This window comes from Spea bombifrons, chromosome 8 (assembly GCF_027358695.1).
Source record: "Spea bombifrons isolate aSpeBom1 chromosome 8, aSpeBom1.2.pri, whole genome shotgun sequence".
In the NCBI taxonomy this organism is placed as follows: domain Eukaryota; kingdom Metazoa; phylum Chordata; class Amphibia; order Anura; family Pelobatidae; genus Spea; species Spea bombifrons.
The window spans coordinates 17,133,822-17,150,909 of NC_071094.1; the positions used below are offsets into that span (position 1 = coordinate 17,133,822).

The 17,088-nt window shown below is 32.7% G+C and overlaps 1 protein-coding gene across 1 annotated transcript in view; it reads left to right on the forward strand.

Moving 5' to 3' along the window:
* The first annotated feature begins 748 nt into the window (after positions 1–748).
* Positions 749–17,088, forward strand: part of LHX6 (LIM homeobox 6) — a 40,419-nt gene continuing 24,079 nt past the window's right edge. Inside the window, exon 1 of the mRNA XM_053472754.1 lies at positions 749–1,235. Coding sequence (XP_053328729.1) covers positions 1,158–1,235 — 78 coding nt within the window. The 5' untranslated portion in view covers positions 749–1,157. The remainder of the gene's footprint in view (positions 1,236–17,088) is intronic.

Below are 17,088 nucleotides of genomic sequence, written 5' to 3' on the forward strand. Positions count from 1 at the left end.
CAAACAAAACTTAGCACTAATTTTAAAAAGTGTCCTTTATATAAAACATCTAATATCTGTTTGTATAAGGCATCTAATAATACCTAATCTATTACTTATCTAATAATAAGTAATAGATGCCCCATATCCTCGAAATATTAAGGACAAATCGAATTAAGCATTAACTTACAAATTAAGTGTATACCCATCTGTTATACATGTGATATATATGGCTGACATAGATGGGTATAGCATAAATGTTATACATGTGCAATATATGGATGAATATCGATCAAATTGATCTTAATCACTGGCTCCATTCTAGATAATTCTAGATATGTCAAAGACCACCAAGGTTTGGGAAATTATCCCGTTAATAAAAACTGGGGAGGAAAAAAGGAACTGTGAGGGGGTGGAGCGGACCGACCACAAATCCAGTTTCAGATACCAACCTGGTTTGGAGAAATAGGGAAATAACAGCTGCCCCTCTGCATTGTCAACGAAATGCATGACGGCTTCTGAAATGGGTCTTAGTTTTATGATGTGCTTTTTTTGAACGTCATATTTCTCTCAATATTGAGCATAAAGTTCGGGGATGTCACAAATCGGCGTGTTAGAGTTGTGTAAATGTGCTTCAATCTCTATCACAAACCGGCAAGCTTTGGTGTGAGCAAATAATACTATTTATATATATATTTATATATGATCGATTTTTCTTTAAAAGCACTGAAAATAGCACACAGAGGAACTGACCCATTTTCACTTAAAATATTTTGCTCAGATGTTTAATAAGGGAATCCAGACGGTTAAATCACCTGATTGTCCTTTGGATCGAAGTCTTGAAGGTTCTCCTAGGTCTGATCTCCAGTGATTCCCTCCTGGAAGGTGGACCCCAGAGCTGTAGTTCTTGGACATTTTGCAGACCTGCCTCCCAGCCTGTAATGAGCCTTCCCTTCCTGCCTCGCAGCTCTATCCAAGTGGAAGGAAGAAAAGACTAACTTTCCACTGTAAGATCCCATTCCCTTGCTGCTGTGGACAATCTGATCGCTCCTGGACATGTTGGGTTTAGGAGATCGCAGTTGGAATACTTACAGCAAACCTTGAAGATCGGGTGGATTTAAAGTTCTTGGAACTGGCACGGTCCTTTAACTCTGGTAATAGAGACCTTATTTCCCTCCATGTACTGGAAAAATGAAAATGTGGCCCCTCTTCCAGAGGGAAACAAACTGGATCCTGAAGAGGATTCTGCAGGAAAGGTGAGACGATGATCTATATTTCATTGTATTGTCACGAAATAGTTAAAAAAAAACAGTGTGCAAAATAATATAATATCACACTATTGTAGTGAGATCAAAATGATTGACGTTATGTTTATATTCCCATTATTGCCATTATTTGTAACTTGTCACATTCGTATTCTATATAACAATTCTATTAAGAAAGCAATTGAAATGCAAATATGTCAGGATCTCCAATAAGATGAGAAAACAGGAGTGGGTAAAAAAAAAATGGCTAATAGGTATATTTTGTAGATCGATTTAAATTAATGCAGCAGTTTTTGCCTATGCAAAAAATTTCGATTTTTAATTACAACCATTAAAAAAAATCAAATTTGCAATTCTTTGGGTGGCCTGACGGATTTTCTGATTGACAGCTGAAATTGACACTTACTGCCTCTTATTCTGGGCATTTACTGCAATTTCTAATTGCAGGTAGTTTATGGGGGGTTTTTTTTCTGTGCCTTGGATTACATGGGAACGAAACGATTACCTCAAGAGGCATGGGTTAAGTGCAGGAAAAAAATCAATCCGGATTCAAATTGCTTCATTAAAAAGACACATCTTTTGTTGCAAATGCTTTAAATGCCTACTAGAAAGTTCTTATTTGTTGTTTGCTGCTGGTGTACATGTGCAGCTTGAAATATAAAAGGGACGTTGATGGCATTTAAACCAACTTGAGACTGAGGTTTTCTTGGCAATATCTCCTGGAAGGTGATGTCCCGGGATAAGCACGTTCCCAGGGGAGCAGCTCGGTGTTCGGACAGCAACAGTCCCCATATGATGGTAAGACTTGTATACCGTACAGCAAAGTATATGCGGCGTATATATACGTGTCATAGAAGCGCATGGCTGGCGTGCGCAACAGCAGTATACGGTGCGCAGGGAGCGCTAGGATGCTCTGCGTGGATGAACACCTTACACGTGGAGAACGTGGGCTATATATATCTATATATATATATATATATATATAGATATATGAATATTAAAAAAAACATATACCATATGCCACTACACCACGATATATTAACAACCTACTTATTCCTATCCGAGAAGGCTTATTGCGTCACTCATGGAGTTAGATCAGAGTAACGGTGCACGGATCTTGCCTGTATTGCTTTTCCTTTTAATGTATATATATATATATATATATATATATATATATATATATATATATATATATTTAAAACGCGTCTCCAGTTTATGTGACAGTCCAGCTGTGCCTGTAACACCTGTTTGTGTCTGTACCTACGTGTGTACAGACTTTGTTTTGCTATCTTACTGTTACTTTACGTTTTCATTTCCCTCTATTATTATTTTATTCTTATTTCCACGATTTGAGTTTAATGAATTAATTAGCTAGTTCTTTACTATTATCTGTATGATATCAGTGCACTCTTTCCAGGTGTTGTAAGTGCTTACCCCTTTTTATCTCTTTGTACCATTCCGCTATTACACAGGAGGAGGCTGTGGGGACCTGCACCTATTTATTTCTGTTTTAGTTTATTTTATGATCATCTCACAAACATTTAGACCTCCAAATGCAGGAATATCGTCGTGTTTCCCCTAAATGTACATAATAATATAATAATTTAAATATAACTATATTTATATAATATGAACTGTATATTGGTCCTTTATAGCTGAAAATCAGTGTGATTTGTGTTGGGGTCCACCCAGACATATATATACATATATATATATATATATATACATGTGTATATATTGATTTAATATGAAGAATGCACAAATTCTCCTAAACATAGAATAAAACAGTTCTAATTCTTCTTTGGCCCAGTAGCAAGTCTCTATTACCTTAAATAATACTATTACAAAATGTTCATTCATTCATTCACAAAAATGGCAAAGTTTGAAAGTTAAACAAAGTGAAAATGGAAAATTTAACACAATTTATAGAATAACCGTTTTTTGGAATTCAAGAAATCTTAGATTTACCAATAAAATCAAACCTATTTAGATGCCCTGGCTGATTGTTAAATAGAAAACAGTTTATTTAACTATTTACATTATTTTGATGTTAACAGACGATGGAATTTATTACATTAATTGGCTATCTGGTACTTTTAATTTAGTAGATTATTGTTCAAAATCTTTGACACCCGAGTGGTTATTAATTAAGGTTATTGTTAAGGTTATTAATGCAGAAATGTACAAATTGATTGAATTGCTTTAACGGAATTTGTGTTTACTTTTAACACCTATGATACATCTAAATGGTCTTTTTAAGGAACTTTTACAATTTTCGTTATACCTTTATGTAGAGTGTAACTAGGTTCAATTATTAACTGATTCCTATTGGAATTAGCTGTGAAGTATATAGATTTGTTTGCTGTAAAGCGTGTATAAAACACAAAAAACCCTAGTTAAGCATGTAATTTAATATTCAGAATTTTAATACAAAAAACACAGACAATCTATGATTTTCTAACCATATCAAAACACTTCTAATTAAATGAATATCCAAGTGATGCTTTTAGGTGGAAAACATTTTAGGAAGTCTTCTACTTTTAAGGAAAATGTGTATTTTAAAGTGGGTTTACATAATAAGCAGCTCATTTCGTTTTTTTCTTCTATTAAAAAATATACAGAACTATCATGCTATTAACCACAAACCCAATAATAAACTAATAAACTAATTGAAAACGGTCTTAATATAGTGATTCTAAAACCTCTTACATATAGGTATTAAACATCGATGTGATCTGTGTGAAATTGGATTGGGCAAATGATTCTTATCTGCTGTCAAACTCTGTTTCTGTAACTGGTGTGAGTATTGAATGACAAGACAGACCATAACTTTAAAAGTTAAACAGCAGGACCCCCATGTTGACGCATTTGTGCAACACCAATTGTACAGCGCTGCGGAGTATGATGGCGCTACATAAACATTAAATAATAATAAGTGATACCTGGTTAGGAATCAAAATTCCAGCAAATCCTTTATTATGAGGTCATTTTTTTTAACGGATATCCTGAATAGGGAACAGATCTCCAACCGAATGCCGTTAACTAAACTGTTAACACATAGTTTGCGGATACGTCTCCCTGGAGCAGATTAATAATAAATAAAATAATAAATAATAATAAAATACATACAACATGTGTTATCAGACACATTTTACAAATGTATAATTTTGGTGCAGTCACCATATTTACAACACACACACCGTGCTAGATTTGAAACAGATTAATGTTCAGATTTTTAGATCTCCAATTAAGATATAATTAAAAAAAAAACCCATATATTAAAATATAGAGAGCATTTTAAAGAGTTTATAAATGTTTCAAGGCCACAGCATTGCTCTCCAGTAGATCACCTATGGACCACGGATATTACTAACATCTGTGATGTCAGATCAGATTTAACAGAAGACATGTATATATATATATATATATATATATATATATATATATATCCGTAGGGGTATAGAAGATATATGAAGCTATAGGTCAGGACGGGTTCCAGGGGACAAATATAAATATATGAATAAAAGTAATAAGATCATCCAATAAGTGTAACAATTATTTGATGTATGCATGTAACCCTAAATCTTGATTAAATACTACTTTAATCAGTTCCTGTAAACGGTGCAATACATTGTTAAAGTTATTATCTCAGTGATAGACTGACTATATCTTTATAGAAAACATGCAATACGGTTTAACTTAATAATAATAAATAATAATAATATGTTATTTAACCCTAACTAAATGACAGTGTTGGAAAGGGAAATATAAAATGCCTACACTTGATTGTTAAATATAAAACCATATGTTTATGATAATAATAATAATAATAATAATATTTCTTGCGTCATATTAATATATCTAACAAATGGCTAGATAAATCTAACAGTGTATTTGGAAAGGGTCTAAGATCATTGCCTGCTGTAGACCATATCATTGTTTTTGCTGGAAGTTTGCAATCAGATGGGCTATTTTACTATGCAGACTTTGTAAAGCAGTTACCTCATTTCGGAACATTTCACTCAAATGTCACTTTATTCGCTGAGACAGTGGCAAAGAAAAAATAAGGCAAAACATGAATTCTTTTAAATGCTTTAATGTAAAAAAAACCCATAAGATCTTAATTAGAAAATTAGGCACTTTTTACATTTTTTATTGTAATGTGTTTCATTCCAAACATATAAATACGGAGTATGTTGCTTTCCACTCTTAACATACACTAAAATGTAAGCAGTGTTCGTACAACTGTATATAGATGTGTATCCTATCTATTTATCTCCTTAGATACACACACTTACTACACCCAATTCCACTGTCAACCTCTTGATTTTATCCAGTTAGTTTGAACAAGCTGAATTACTCTTCCATTTGTATATTGTTGTTTCACTATGTTTGGCAAAGTGCCAGGAAAAGGACTTCTACATAAAGTATCCAATTTTCAGTTTGTTTTTTTCTACAATGATATGATTATCACAGACTTCCATATTGATATGATCCTATGAAATTTTATGAAACTGGCATTGTAGAAATACATACTTTTTTATGATTTAACCAACTGTATAAAACAAGTTTAGAACATCTTAATCCATGTGTGATTGTGTGAATCACAGATGAGAACAGCCAGCCAAATACACTTCTGTAAATAGAAACATTGAGATGTATTCACTAAAGAGACTGTTGTCAGTAGAGATGTGGTTTTAACCCTCTCACTACTCATCATAAAGATCCAATACTGGTTTCTCCAGAGAAAATAATATAATGCATAATTCAGCATTCAGGCTCTTCCTGTAGTAGAACCTCACTGTGCAATGCAATGAAATAAATCAGCAGACAAAATAGACTGTTGACTAATTGACTGTTATTAATGTGTTATTAATGTGAGATAAATTTACTTTTCTGCTTTATTTTTTCTCTTATTGGAGAGAAATGGAAATGACTACATGAGAATTGTATAGCTTTCTATGAGAAAATACTAAAACCCCTGCAACTTCCTGCTGACTTATACACCTGTGACCATTGTTTCTGGGAAGAAATGATCTTTAAAGTAGGCAGGGAAATATACATATTACCCATCATTAATAGGATAATTTAGTAAATAGTAAATTTGTAATTAAACAAGAGCTCATTGCAAATATATATATATATATGAATGTATATCTCACATGTGTCTTAAATGGCTCTTTGGAGTCAGAAATCATAGTTTTTCTTCTACTATTTTTTTACTATTTTGAGTGAAAAATGTGAAAGTGGGAGCCTTAATATTTGCAGTAGGACAAAAAGCCCCCCTCAAAAAAATTATTATATTTTAAAGTCTAGAAGTCTGTGTATGTCCAGTAGATATTTTTTCTTTCTCCCAAATCTTCATTTAATTCCCTATCTTTTGAATTTTAACATCTCTTTAACCACTGTCCATTTCCTTGGTTTAAATTTGAATCTCTTTTCTTTTCATTTTCTCGCACCCTCTCAGCCCAGTTAGCACTTTTTCCTCCTCTTCTCAGATTTGCATAGTTTAACTGTTAACCTTCCTGTTCTAAAGAGAAACAGAAACTTACCAGTCTCGTGTCAAAATGGCAGACAAATCCGAAAATCTATTATTTTGCAAATTATTTTAAAAAAAGAAAACAGAACCTGTTTATCAAGCTATGTATCAGACAACAGCTGTATAAATCTGACATATCTTACAAGCATTCTTGATTTAGCTTTACTAAAGGGGAAAGGATGACTTCACTGCTTTGTCATGGAAATTAAAATGTTGTGTTCTAAACTGGTATGAACATAAACTGACAGTGCCACAACTGACTGTGTATAGATAGACAATCAGGTTAAAAAAACACACACATGTCCATCAAATTAACCCTGTGCATATACTCTTATTTGTATAAGAATGAATAAAAAATAGTTTTGAAGTTTCTTAAAAGGATAATCACTACCTTTGTCACATGTTGGAACCTTATATACTTATCCCATAATTTTCTGTTCTCTGTTTGACATGAAATATTCTTCCCTCTTAGAATGTTTCTGTGGAATTATGACAGAGTTCTTACTGAATATTCCCATATGCAATAATAATATCCCCTCATATGCATATCTATTGAGAATCAAGCAAAGCGACCTTCAAGAAAACATAACTAAACATTATTAATTGTATTGAAAATATAGCAGATAAAACAATTCTGGTACAGAAACCACTGAAAACTGTATATCAGGTGGTTATAATAAGAATATACATATTACAAAATTGTGTTAATTTTGTTATTTCAGCCAAAATGGCCTACAAAATATAGGTTTGTTCCCTATTGCTTGCTTCATAATTACAAAACTGATTTGTCAAATGTTGCCACAAAAAATACACTATCAATTCCTCCACATTTGCTAAATCGTTATAAAGATATTAATGTATACATAAATTGATGAGCCCTTTTAATACTTATGGTAAATTGCCTTATTTATAATAGGCCTTGTGAATAAACCAAGTGTTTACTACCTTATAACAAACACAGATGTTTAGAAGAGACAGGTTTATGATTTGAGCTTTGAATCTGATGGTACTCTTCTGAGAAAATAGTATTTTTTGAGACACCTCTCTGCGGTGGTTGAATGACCTGCAGGACCAGCATCTAGTTTTGCTCAGTAATTGGTCTGGCCATTGGTGTTCTGCAGACCAAACGTACTATTTTACTACCTTTAACCCTTTCACAGACAAGATAGCATTTTTATTTCCATTTATTGTAAACATTTTTCCTTTATTTTTACGTTTACCTCTTTTATATTAGATAATATAAGTGCTTCAAATGCTTGATGGCCCCGACTTTCTATATCTTCAATACTCACACAAATACTAGGCGAAAATGTACATTCTTGCCACTGCATTTGGATGTCCTGCTGTTAAATAAATGACTTAAATTCATATGGTTGTATTGGTCAAAACAAGGCACCTTTAGTCAGGGTTGGTACTTTTCATTTAGCCGAAATAGTAAAAGATGTGCATTCACATTAGCTTTCTGGGACCTCTGGAGAAGAGACCTCTAAGGTCCACAGAGTAGATGAGACTGTTCTTATTTTTCTATACTGATGAATTACATTATCAATCCAGCCCTCCACATAGACCAAACCTAGGATTAAATCAATATGTATTGGTTAATAATTATTATTATAAGCACCGTCATTTTCTGCAGCACTGTACAACTGGTAACCAGGACATAACAAATAGTATATAACAATTTTCACTAACAGAACCAAAAGATAATAAACTAGCTGGCCAAATGAATATACAATCTAGAAGATTTTAACTCATGATTGAACATACCTGTACATTTAGAGTGAAAGCGGGACACAGGCTCGGTGAATATATGTGTGGATACATATATGTTTATATGCAAAGGAAGACCATGAATATAATTTAAAGAGTAGATTATCGAAAATTAACAATTGCTGGAATTGTTCCGGCCCTCAAAAACAATGGCGTTGATTGTTAGTAATTGGATTTAATGAGGTGTATTCTGTTATTGGTCGATTTCATTTCAGGGATAGGTAATTTTAAGTAGCCTATTGTGCATAGGTGGTCGACTGAATTTAAGTACATTAATATGAACATATTTGGGTTGATTTGTATTTATATGAACAAAAATGAAGTAATTAGAGATTGTCTTAACAGTATTATTATTATTATCAAATTATTAATTGATTTATATAGCGCTATTGTATTATGCAGAGCTGTATAATAGTAAAATAGAACATAACAAGTAGTGCGCCATAGAACTGTTTGGGTAATGATAATAATAATGCGCTTAAAAGGATGTGACATATGCATCTAAATACGATTTTCAGAAATTATTTTAAACATTAATTTTGTCTATAATATTTTTTAGTTTTTCATTTATGCATATTTTTACCTCATATTTTAAAATATTACTTTGCTTTTCATTAGTAAATATCTGCATTTACATGTTACACTTAGACACTACTGCAATGATTTTATATTTACTTTATAATAATGTACGTATGTGTTGCTTTTGCCCTGTTACATGGTGGCAGCAGATTACCTATATGAATTATGGCATTAATATTAATAGGTATGGGTAGTAGTATGTGTACATGAATAGACATTTGGATTTGTGACATTGACATTTTGGGTTACGTTATTCGACATACTATAGAAATTATACATTGAAACAGCAGGTTGAATTATATATATATATGTATATATTCATATATACACATATTATTTCTATTATTTTAAGAAAGTGTTCTATTAATGTCTTAATAACAAGCAGTGTATTCAAATTCTAAACAATGTTAATTCACACAGCTGTGTGCATTGTGTTAGGTGAACTACTGTTCTATTTTTATTTATTTTATATATCCATAAGCATAACCGGAATAAAAAATCAAAAACAAAATTTCTATTTGCTTAGCCTTTAACGCCGAACTTTATTAGCATGGATAATTTCTCTAATTTTCTTAAATTAGAGTATATTCATATCAAATAAACACCAAGCCAAACATGTTTTCATTTAATAACAAAATAACCACAAAATAGCAGGATTTCCAATGGTGTGGTCATTTTTAATAATGATTCCAATTTCTTAACATAAACTTACTATAAGAAAATGCAGTGTTCCTACTACAAAATATTTCACTTGCGTATATAAGGAAATAATAAAACATTTTTCATTGGTTTGATTCTCATATTATTGATATATTTTCTAATGGGTGCACCAGCATTTTCTGAGGCACAATTAAAAGAGAAAATGTTGGTATAGAAGGAGAAGGCCCCTGCTCTTACATTAGTATTATAATTAGGTCATATTTACATGATACAATATTTAATGCAATTATTATATGATAAAAGTTGCCATTATCAGTAAGAGTCATCATTTATGTGTTCAATTAACAGGTAGTTTAAAAGCTTATATACCAATTCACAAATAGTTATAGAAGTTTACTGAAACAACAATAGAACTATACTTCACATTTTAGTTTTGTATAAAATCTATTAATAAACCACATTTTAATATGTTTGCAAACTAAGAAAATATTTCTTTGAACTAATTCATCCATATTTCCTCAAAATTACATATATTTTGGTTTCCTTGTGCTTGGATATTTGCTATGGGAAGAATACATTTAAAGTAACATGTTAAATAAGGACTGCAAAGAATCTATACTTTTAAAAGCTACCGTATTTAGTTTTAAGCAAGTTAGTTCAAGGCATCTATATATATATATACAGCACAAACTTATACCATACCCATTGAAACAATATATTGGCACAAATGTTGGCTGCTGATACGGATAAATCAGCTATCATATAATTCTACTTACATTTCATGATTTTAATGGTTTTGCTTAATAAATAGACATGAAAATAAACATATAACATGTTTTATTCTGTTTGATCTTAACGGTATATACTTTGTGTACTCTTTCTTTTGCTCCTATGCAATGGCTGAATGATGCAGCCGGTATGAAGGTTGTGTTTCTTTCACAATATATTTATATAAATGTTAATTTTAGTGATTATTATGTTTAGTTAAACATGAGCTATGGTGATCTTTTATTCGGTGTAGGTATATGCCGAAAAAAGTTAATCCATTTGTATTCTCCTCATTGGAAAAACCGTACTGAATCTGTTGGTTCTCTATAAATGAAAGGTAATGTAATAAAACCTTGAATATAGTTATATTTCATAATATATCTTTTTTTTTTTTAGACCCATAGAGTTTTTGGTATAAACAAAACAAGATAAATCAGATTAATTAAGAGTCTTTGAATATAAATTGTTTTTAATACATCGTTAACAAATAATACTCATTATTTTACAACATGTTTGGCTGATTCTTATAACCTTTCCAAAAGTGATACATAATGTAACATACCTTGTAAACAGTGACATGTAAATTATTGCACAACTATTCTCATCCGGCATCTATATTAGCTAAAGAGTGCAATCAGTTGTGATTGTCTAAAATACTAACTTTGTTGATTTTGCCCTTTCCTAGGGCTTTTTATAAGGCAAGGCCTTCCAAAACCAGAGCGAAACACTCACAAAAATCCCATTGTGATAGTACTGTCAATCAGTGATTTGCAACATATCATATATATTTTGGTAAATAGTTAAATCCTAATAGGCAAATGGGTTTCAGTTGCCAGGTTGTAAGATGCTTGTACAAAGCATAAATACTTACTTAGGTATAAAACATTTGTCTCTAAGGGTAGTAGATCCACACTGTATCCATGAGGATGTCTCACCAGTTTCTGCAAACATATTAGGTTTTCAGAATGATACATAAAGTTAATTATTTATTACAGAACTTCTGTAGCTCTTGCGAAATTCTAACAATGAAGGATTCATTAGGCCACTCTAGGCTAACCCATATCTTCTAGGAGAAGTACAATGGTACAATGTGTCTTAATATCTAATATTCAAACCGAACTGTATTGTGCTAATAATCGTATACTAAGTCTAAAGTTGTTTTATATAGACATTCAATGACAGAGGAATGAAGTAGATTAGATTTAAGGCTTTAGGCTGAGATACGACTGACTACATAGAGCTAGTCTATGTGCAAGTTTTGTACACATACAGAGTTTTCAGAGTAACCTTCACCTTCAAAAGTTTAAGAATAACTATATTCATTTATTAAAATTATACATAGTTTGTGCTTCTTTTTACCAATAGTTTCGTAGCTATTTGGCTTAAAATTAGGAACTATTTGCCATTTGGGGGGCTGGGAATAAGAAAAGTGTTTCTTCTCCCTCTCACCCTATCAAAGGCTGTCCGAACCAATCAATTTCCACTACATAGGGAAAGTGATCTAACAAATGGGGAGAGATAGGATAATATGGGGAGAGATAGGATAATATGGGGAGAGATAGGATAATATGGGGACAGATAGGATAATATGGGGACAGATAGGATAATATAGAGAAATAATCACGCAGAGAACATGGCTTTAGTATGCCTGCTCCTGTTACATGCAGATATGTGTGTAGTAGTGTAAGTTACCATTGTCAAATACAATTTTTTTCTTTGTTGTTAAACTTTTTTTGCAGAACAGGCAGTAACTATTGTAAACTCTTGTGTTAGACTTGGATCCCACAATGCCACCCTCACAATGAATGGATATTTTACTTACAGTTCCTCCCCATTAGTGTTCTGATTTTTATTGCTTTTATTTTTATTGCTTTTTATGGCTTGATTTTTATTGCTTTTTTATCATTTTTATTTGGAATTATTATTTGTGTACAATTATGATGCTTGATTTTTATTGCTTTTTTTATCATTTTAATTTGTAATTATTATTTGTGTACAATTATGATCTAGAGATGTATGGAATATGTTAGGACTTAATACGTTACCAATAATAACATGGAGGTAAAGTAATGTTCAGATCACAGGCAACACTATTGAGAGGATGGCATGGAAGAGCATACTGGTGAAATTGGGGTACCATTTTGTGTTGAGTTGTTAATGGTAGAATCTATGAAGTTTTTGTTGCTTTGAGTGACCATGATTATTATTAGAGTTTATTAAATTCCCATTTCATCCTAAGAACTTTGTTATCTGAATACCTGGGACATTAGGTAGAACGTTCAATACAATGCAGCAATATAATCTAATATCCTGAGATATGGTACCCTTAGTGATATGGTACCCATACATGAAGCAAATACACAATCAATACACAGTATTTTTCAAAATGAACATTACTTTGAAATGCAAAATAGAAACAATAATACAGAGATAGCCTTTAAATATTATGCTAAATGTCGTTTGAAAAATCATGTCTCAGACATGGATTCCATGCTTAAAAGTCATTTCAGAAATTGTAACTACCATCCCTTTCAAGTTTTCACTTTTATCCATCCTGCTCCATGTGTCTAGTGGTTTTCTCCCCTTTGTATGATGTATGATGTTCCCTTATTGTTTGAAGGAGAACTCCAACCATTTTTTTAATTACTGTTGTCGGATAAAAAATAAGTTTTCAAATTGATTTTGCTGGTTTCTTTTTTAAAGTTATTGTACCTACGCTACATCACACAGTAGAACATCTGATGCTCATGGGGACAATGTTTTTCTTTTTTAAGTAAGGTATATAACAGGACCAACTACCAACTGGAACCAATCAGGGAGATGTGTTTGTCTTTGTGTCATAAATGATTTGGCTAACCTTCAGTATTGAGTGTCCATAATTTGTTGTGACTACTAGTTGATGGTGCCTTTTTACAACTTCAATAATATTATTGGTGAAGAAAGTTGCTCATTGCCCTGAGGTATTCGAGTATATTTCATTATATTTTGACTTCATCTGATTCTCTTCATGGAAACTGGCACCAGTTTGCTTTTTTTTAAAAAAAATATGAGCAAATCAGTCCATCTGCTTTGATTTCTTCACAGATAGTTGTAGTTTTTAGCCTCATCTATGTCTTGCTGACTTGACAAATGCTCAACAATGACATCATAGGTCCAGCAATAAAGAGAGGATAGCACTAGTTTATCAGGGCTGCTGCTGATTACAGGGTGATGTCAAACATGGGTGGTGAGTGATAAAAGTATGTGGAATGACAGTGTACATGTAGTCAGAAAGTGTATTAACTAATGATTGTTTTGATAAATGGACCAAACTCTTCCAACGTTCAAAATGGTTCATCTTAAAATCACTGCACAGGCTTTTTATATGACACATATCCACAAAATGGAGCACAGGCGTATTTGCATACCCGAGAAGCCTGGGGCTCTTCTTCTTCAGGGGATGACTTCTTCTAGGAGCTTGGCTAGCTCTGCATGGAAGTGGGGCTAGCTGCACATAGAGGCAGTGCTAGCCCCAAAAAGCTCCTGTCTGGTGAGAGAAGACACTAACCCAGGGACACAGGGAAGCAGGGCTCCCACGTATGAGTGATATGATATCCAAGTTCTCAGTCCAGCATGTTTCAGCATTAGCATGAAGCTGTAAACCAAGGTCTCATTGGTGTAGGCCTCAATGACCTGCTGTATGTATATTCACAACTCACGTTAAATACAGAAGAGTCATCTAAAGAAAAATAAAATGTTATTGCGATTTTTTCTGCATGCACACTTCATATATGGTCATTTGCAAAACAAATTCAATTTTGTAGTGACTCTGCAATGTGTAAATACGTAGTTAAATACTGGTACTCTGTGCATACACATAATGTAACAAACAGTATTTACATTTTATAAATGTCTGCTGTCAGCCAGATAACCTAAATCCACATCACACGCTGTCATACACCAGTGCACAAGTACTAACTACTGTGTGACTTGAAATGCATCTCACCATTAAAACGACGATACTAAAGAATCTAAGCATCAAGTTGCAGAAAGTCCCCGTCTAAACATCCTGAAGAATACAGTAATTTATTAAAATAGCACAAGCTTATGAAAAAATGCAATGCATTTCACAGCTGTATTCATGAAAAATTGGGTGGAAATCACACACAATGTATGCATATTTGTAGTCAGAGCGTCCCATTGTGTACTGCTGTATTATGTCAATGGTGTTTGTGATAATTACTTCCTGAAAGTAGACTTCTGTGGTATATATTATCACCTTATATGTAAACAATAATCATTTTGAGAAAACATAGATGAAGACCAAGGGCAACAGTAAGATCGAATGGAAGGTAGTAATCGGGGGTACAGGGAAAGGTGGGGAACAACATTTATAGAAGAGTACCTAAACATAATTAAGAATCATAGCAAATACGAGCACAGGAGCTAATGGGCAAATGTAAAGAGATCATTACAGAAAACCGAGATAACGGAAATTGAAGAATATATAATATATATATATATATATATATATATATATATATATATATATATAAATATATATATATATATAGCGTCACAGGGGCACCTTGCATTAACCTTTACCTCTTGCATTTCACTGCATATCTTAGGCTAATATGTCAAACTTGTATAATATAAATACCACAAAAGATCTCAAAGACTTAGTTAAGGTTATATGTTGGACAGACACATCATTTCTTTATTTTTTGTCTATGACATTGGTGAGCAAGTGGCTCTGAAACTAGTTCATAACAATTTTTAAGTGATTACTTTACATTGCTTTATGTGCAAAGTTTGTTTCCTCAATGTGGAGCACGAATAATAGCTGATTTAGTGTTTTGTTATTTTGTAAGGTGTTAGTGTGTTTACTTTCAGATTATTCACACTTATATTTTTAAAATTCAACATAAATGCACCTTTTAATTAATGGTATTGTTAAAGTTAGTATTTCTTTTGAGATAGCAAACTTTCTATATATAATTTTTTTTTAATATAATGAAGCATGGCGCTTGCTTATGTCAAAAAAGTTATGTAAAAAATGACTGTAACCGTGTATGCCAAGCATTAATGTCACAAGAGGCTTAATATTTTCCTAAAAATAATTAAGGCAACTCTTAGTAACGGAGATAGAATTTCTATTAAAAATGCTTGTTTACTACAATATGAATAGTCTAGTCTATTTTTCTAGCCATCTAAAACTTTTTGAAACTATTAAGTAATAGCCTTTTGTTGTTTGTTAATGAAGGTATTTGTGTCCAGGTGTTATAATTCAAACGGCTCTAATTGCCGTATCAACCAATGGAATGGCCCAGCGTAATTAGTCGATTCATCTAAAATGGTGATATAGCCTTAGATATACCTGTTTTATTTCAGAATGCTTAACATGTTGATCTGATGTATACTTGGGTATTTGCTTGAACTTTTCCTTTGCGTGTCTCATCAATGCTAATGTTCACATTTTTTCTATTGTTGCCATTCTCACCTGTGCTAATCCTCACTACACCTTGGGTTTCAAAATACCATGCTTTGGAATTATCAAGTCTTGGGTGCCTTTTTACTTTTCTTGTGTCTAAAATTAATTCCAGTATAGTTATATTTAAACAGAATATCCAGAGTCTGTTTGTCTAGAAGGAGTCTACTTTATCTGCTGAATCTGCCCAACTGTTCTTACAATGAACAACACTTTGAACATTTTCTTTTATTCAAAGTGACCTCAGATAAAACATATTTTGGGTTTGACAAATGGGCCCAATGGACCTTCATCAAGCCAACAACTATAAACAAGCAAGGGCTGGCTCTAGCAAATAGGTGTCCTAGCCTACTGCCTAGAATGCTCAACTAATGGGGAGCAATGTGTCCACATTTCTCCTTTGTTAGGGATGTAGCCTGAAACCTGAAACATAGTTTCCCTATGGTGCCACATTTCCACTGAGCTGACCCTTAAAACAAGAGCAGTCACTAGGGCTCTTGGTTCCTGGGTCAGAGGTCCTACTCTGGGGTGGACACCACATCTGCCTTAAGCACACTCTTCACTTTGCAGCACCTGGGGAAGCTGCACAGTGTCCCTGAAACCAATGAGAATATGTCTTTCATGTTAAAATTTCTGTTTGGCTGTTTTAGTGCTCTTCATTGATCCCTGTTTTGTTGATTCAGATCGGTCTCTATGCCAATAATCTTTTAAAACATTTTTTAAAGGAATTTGCATTATATTTAGGACTCCAGACTCCCGTGGTCTTAAATTTACAATTAGGTAATCATACAATAAAGTTGTCGAAATAGTTGGAATACCGTGTTTTCATATATCATTATAGGAAACCACTTTTCTCCTGTAAATTTTTCATTATTTTTACAATGTAAAGGGATTATGTATGAAAAGTAATTCTATAATTTACTAAACATTATTTAGCGGTAAATGCAGCAAAGCAAACAATGGGCTGTGTCATGACATCTCGTCAGGTCTTCCTTTAATCTTAATGGGAACTCAGCTCAAAAACTAGCAAGCTACCTGTTTTATAGTGAGGCACAAAA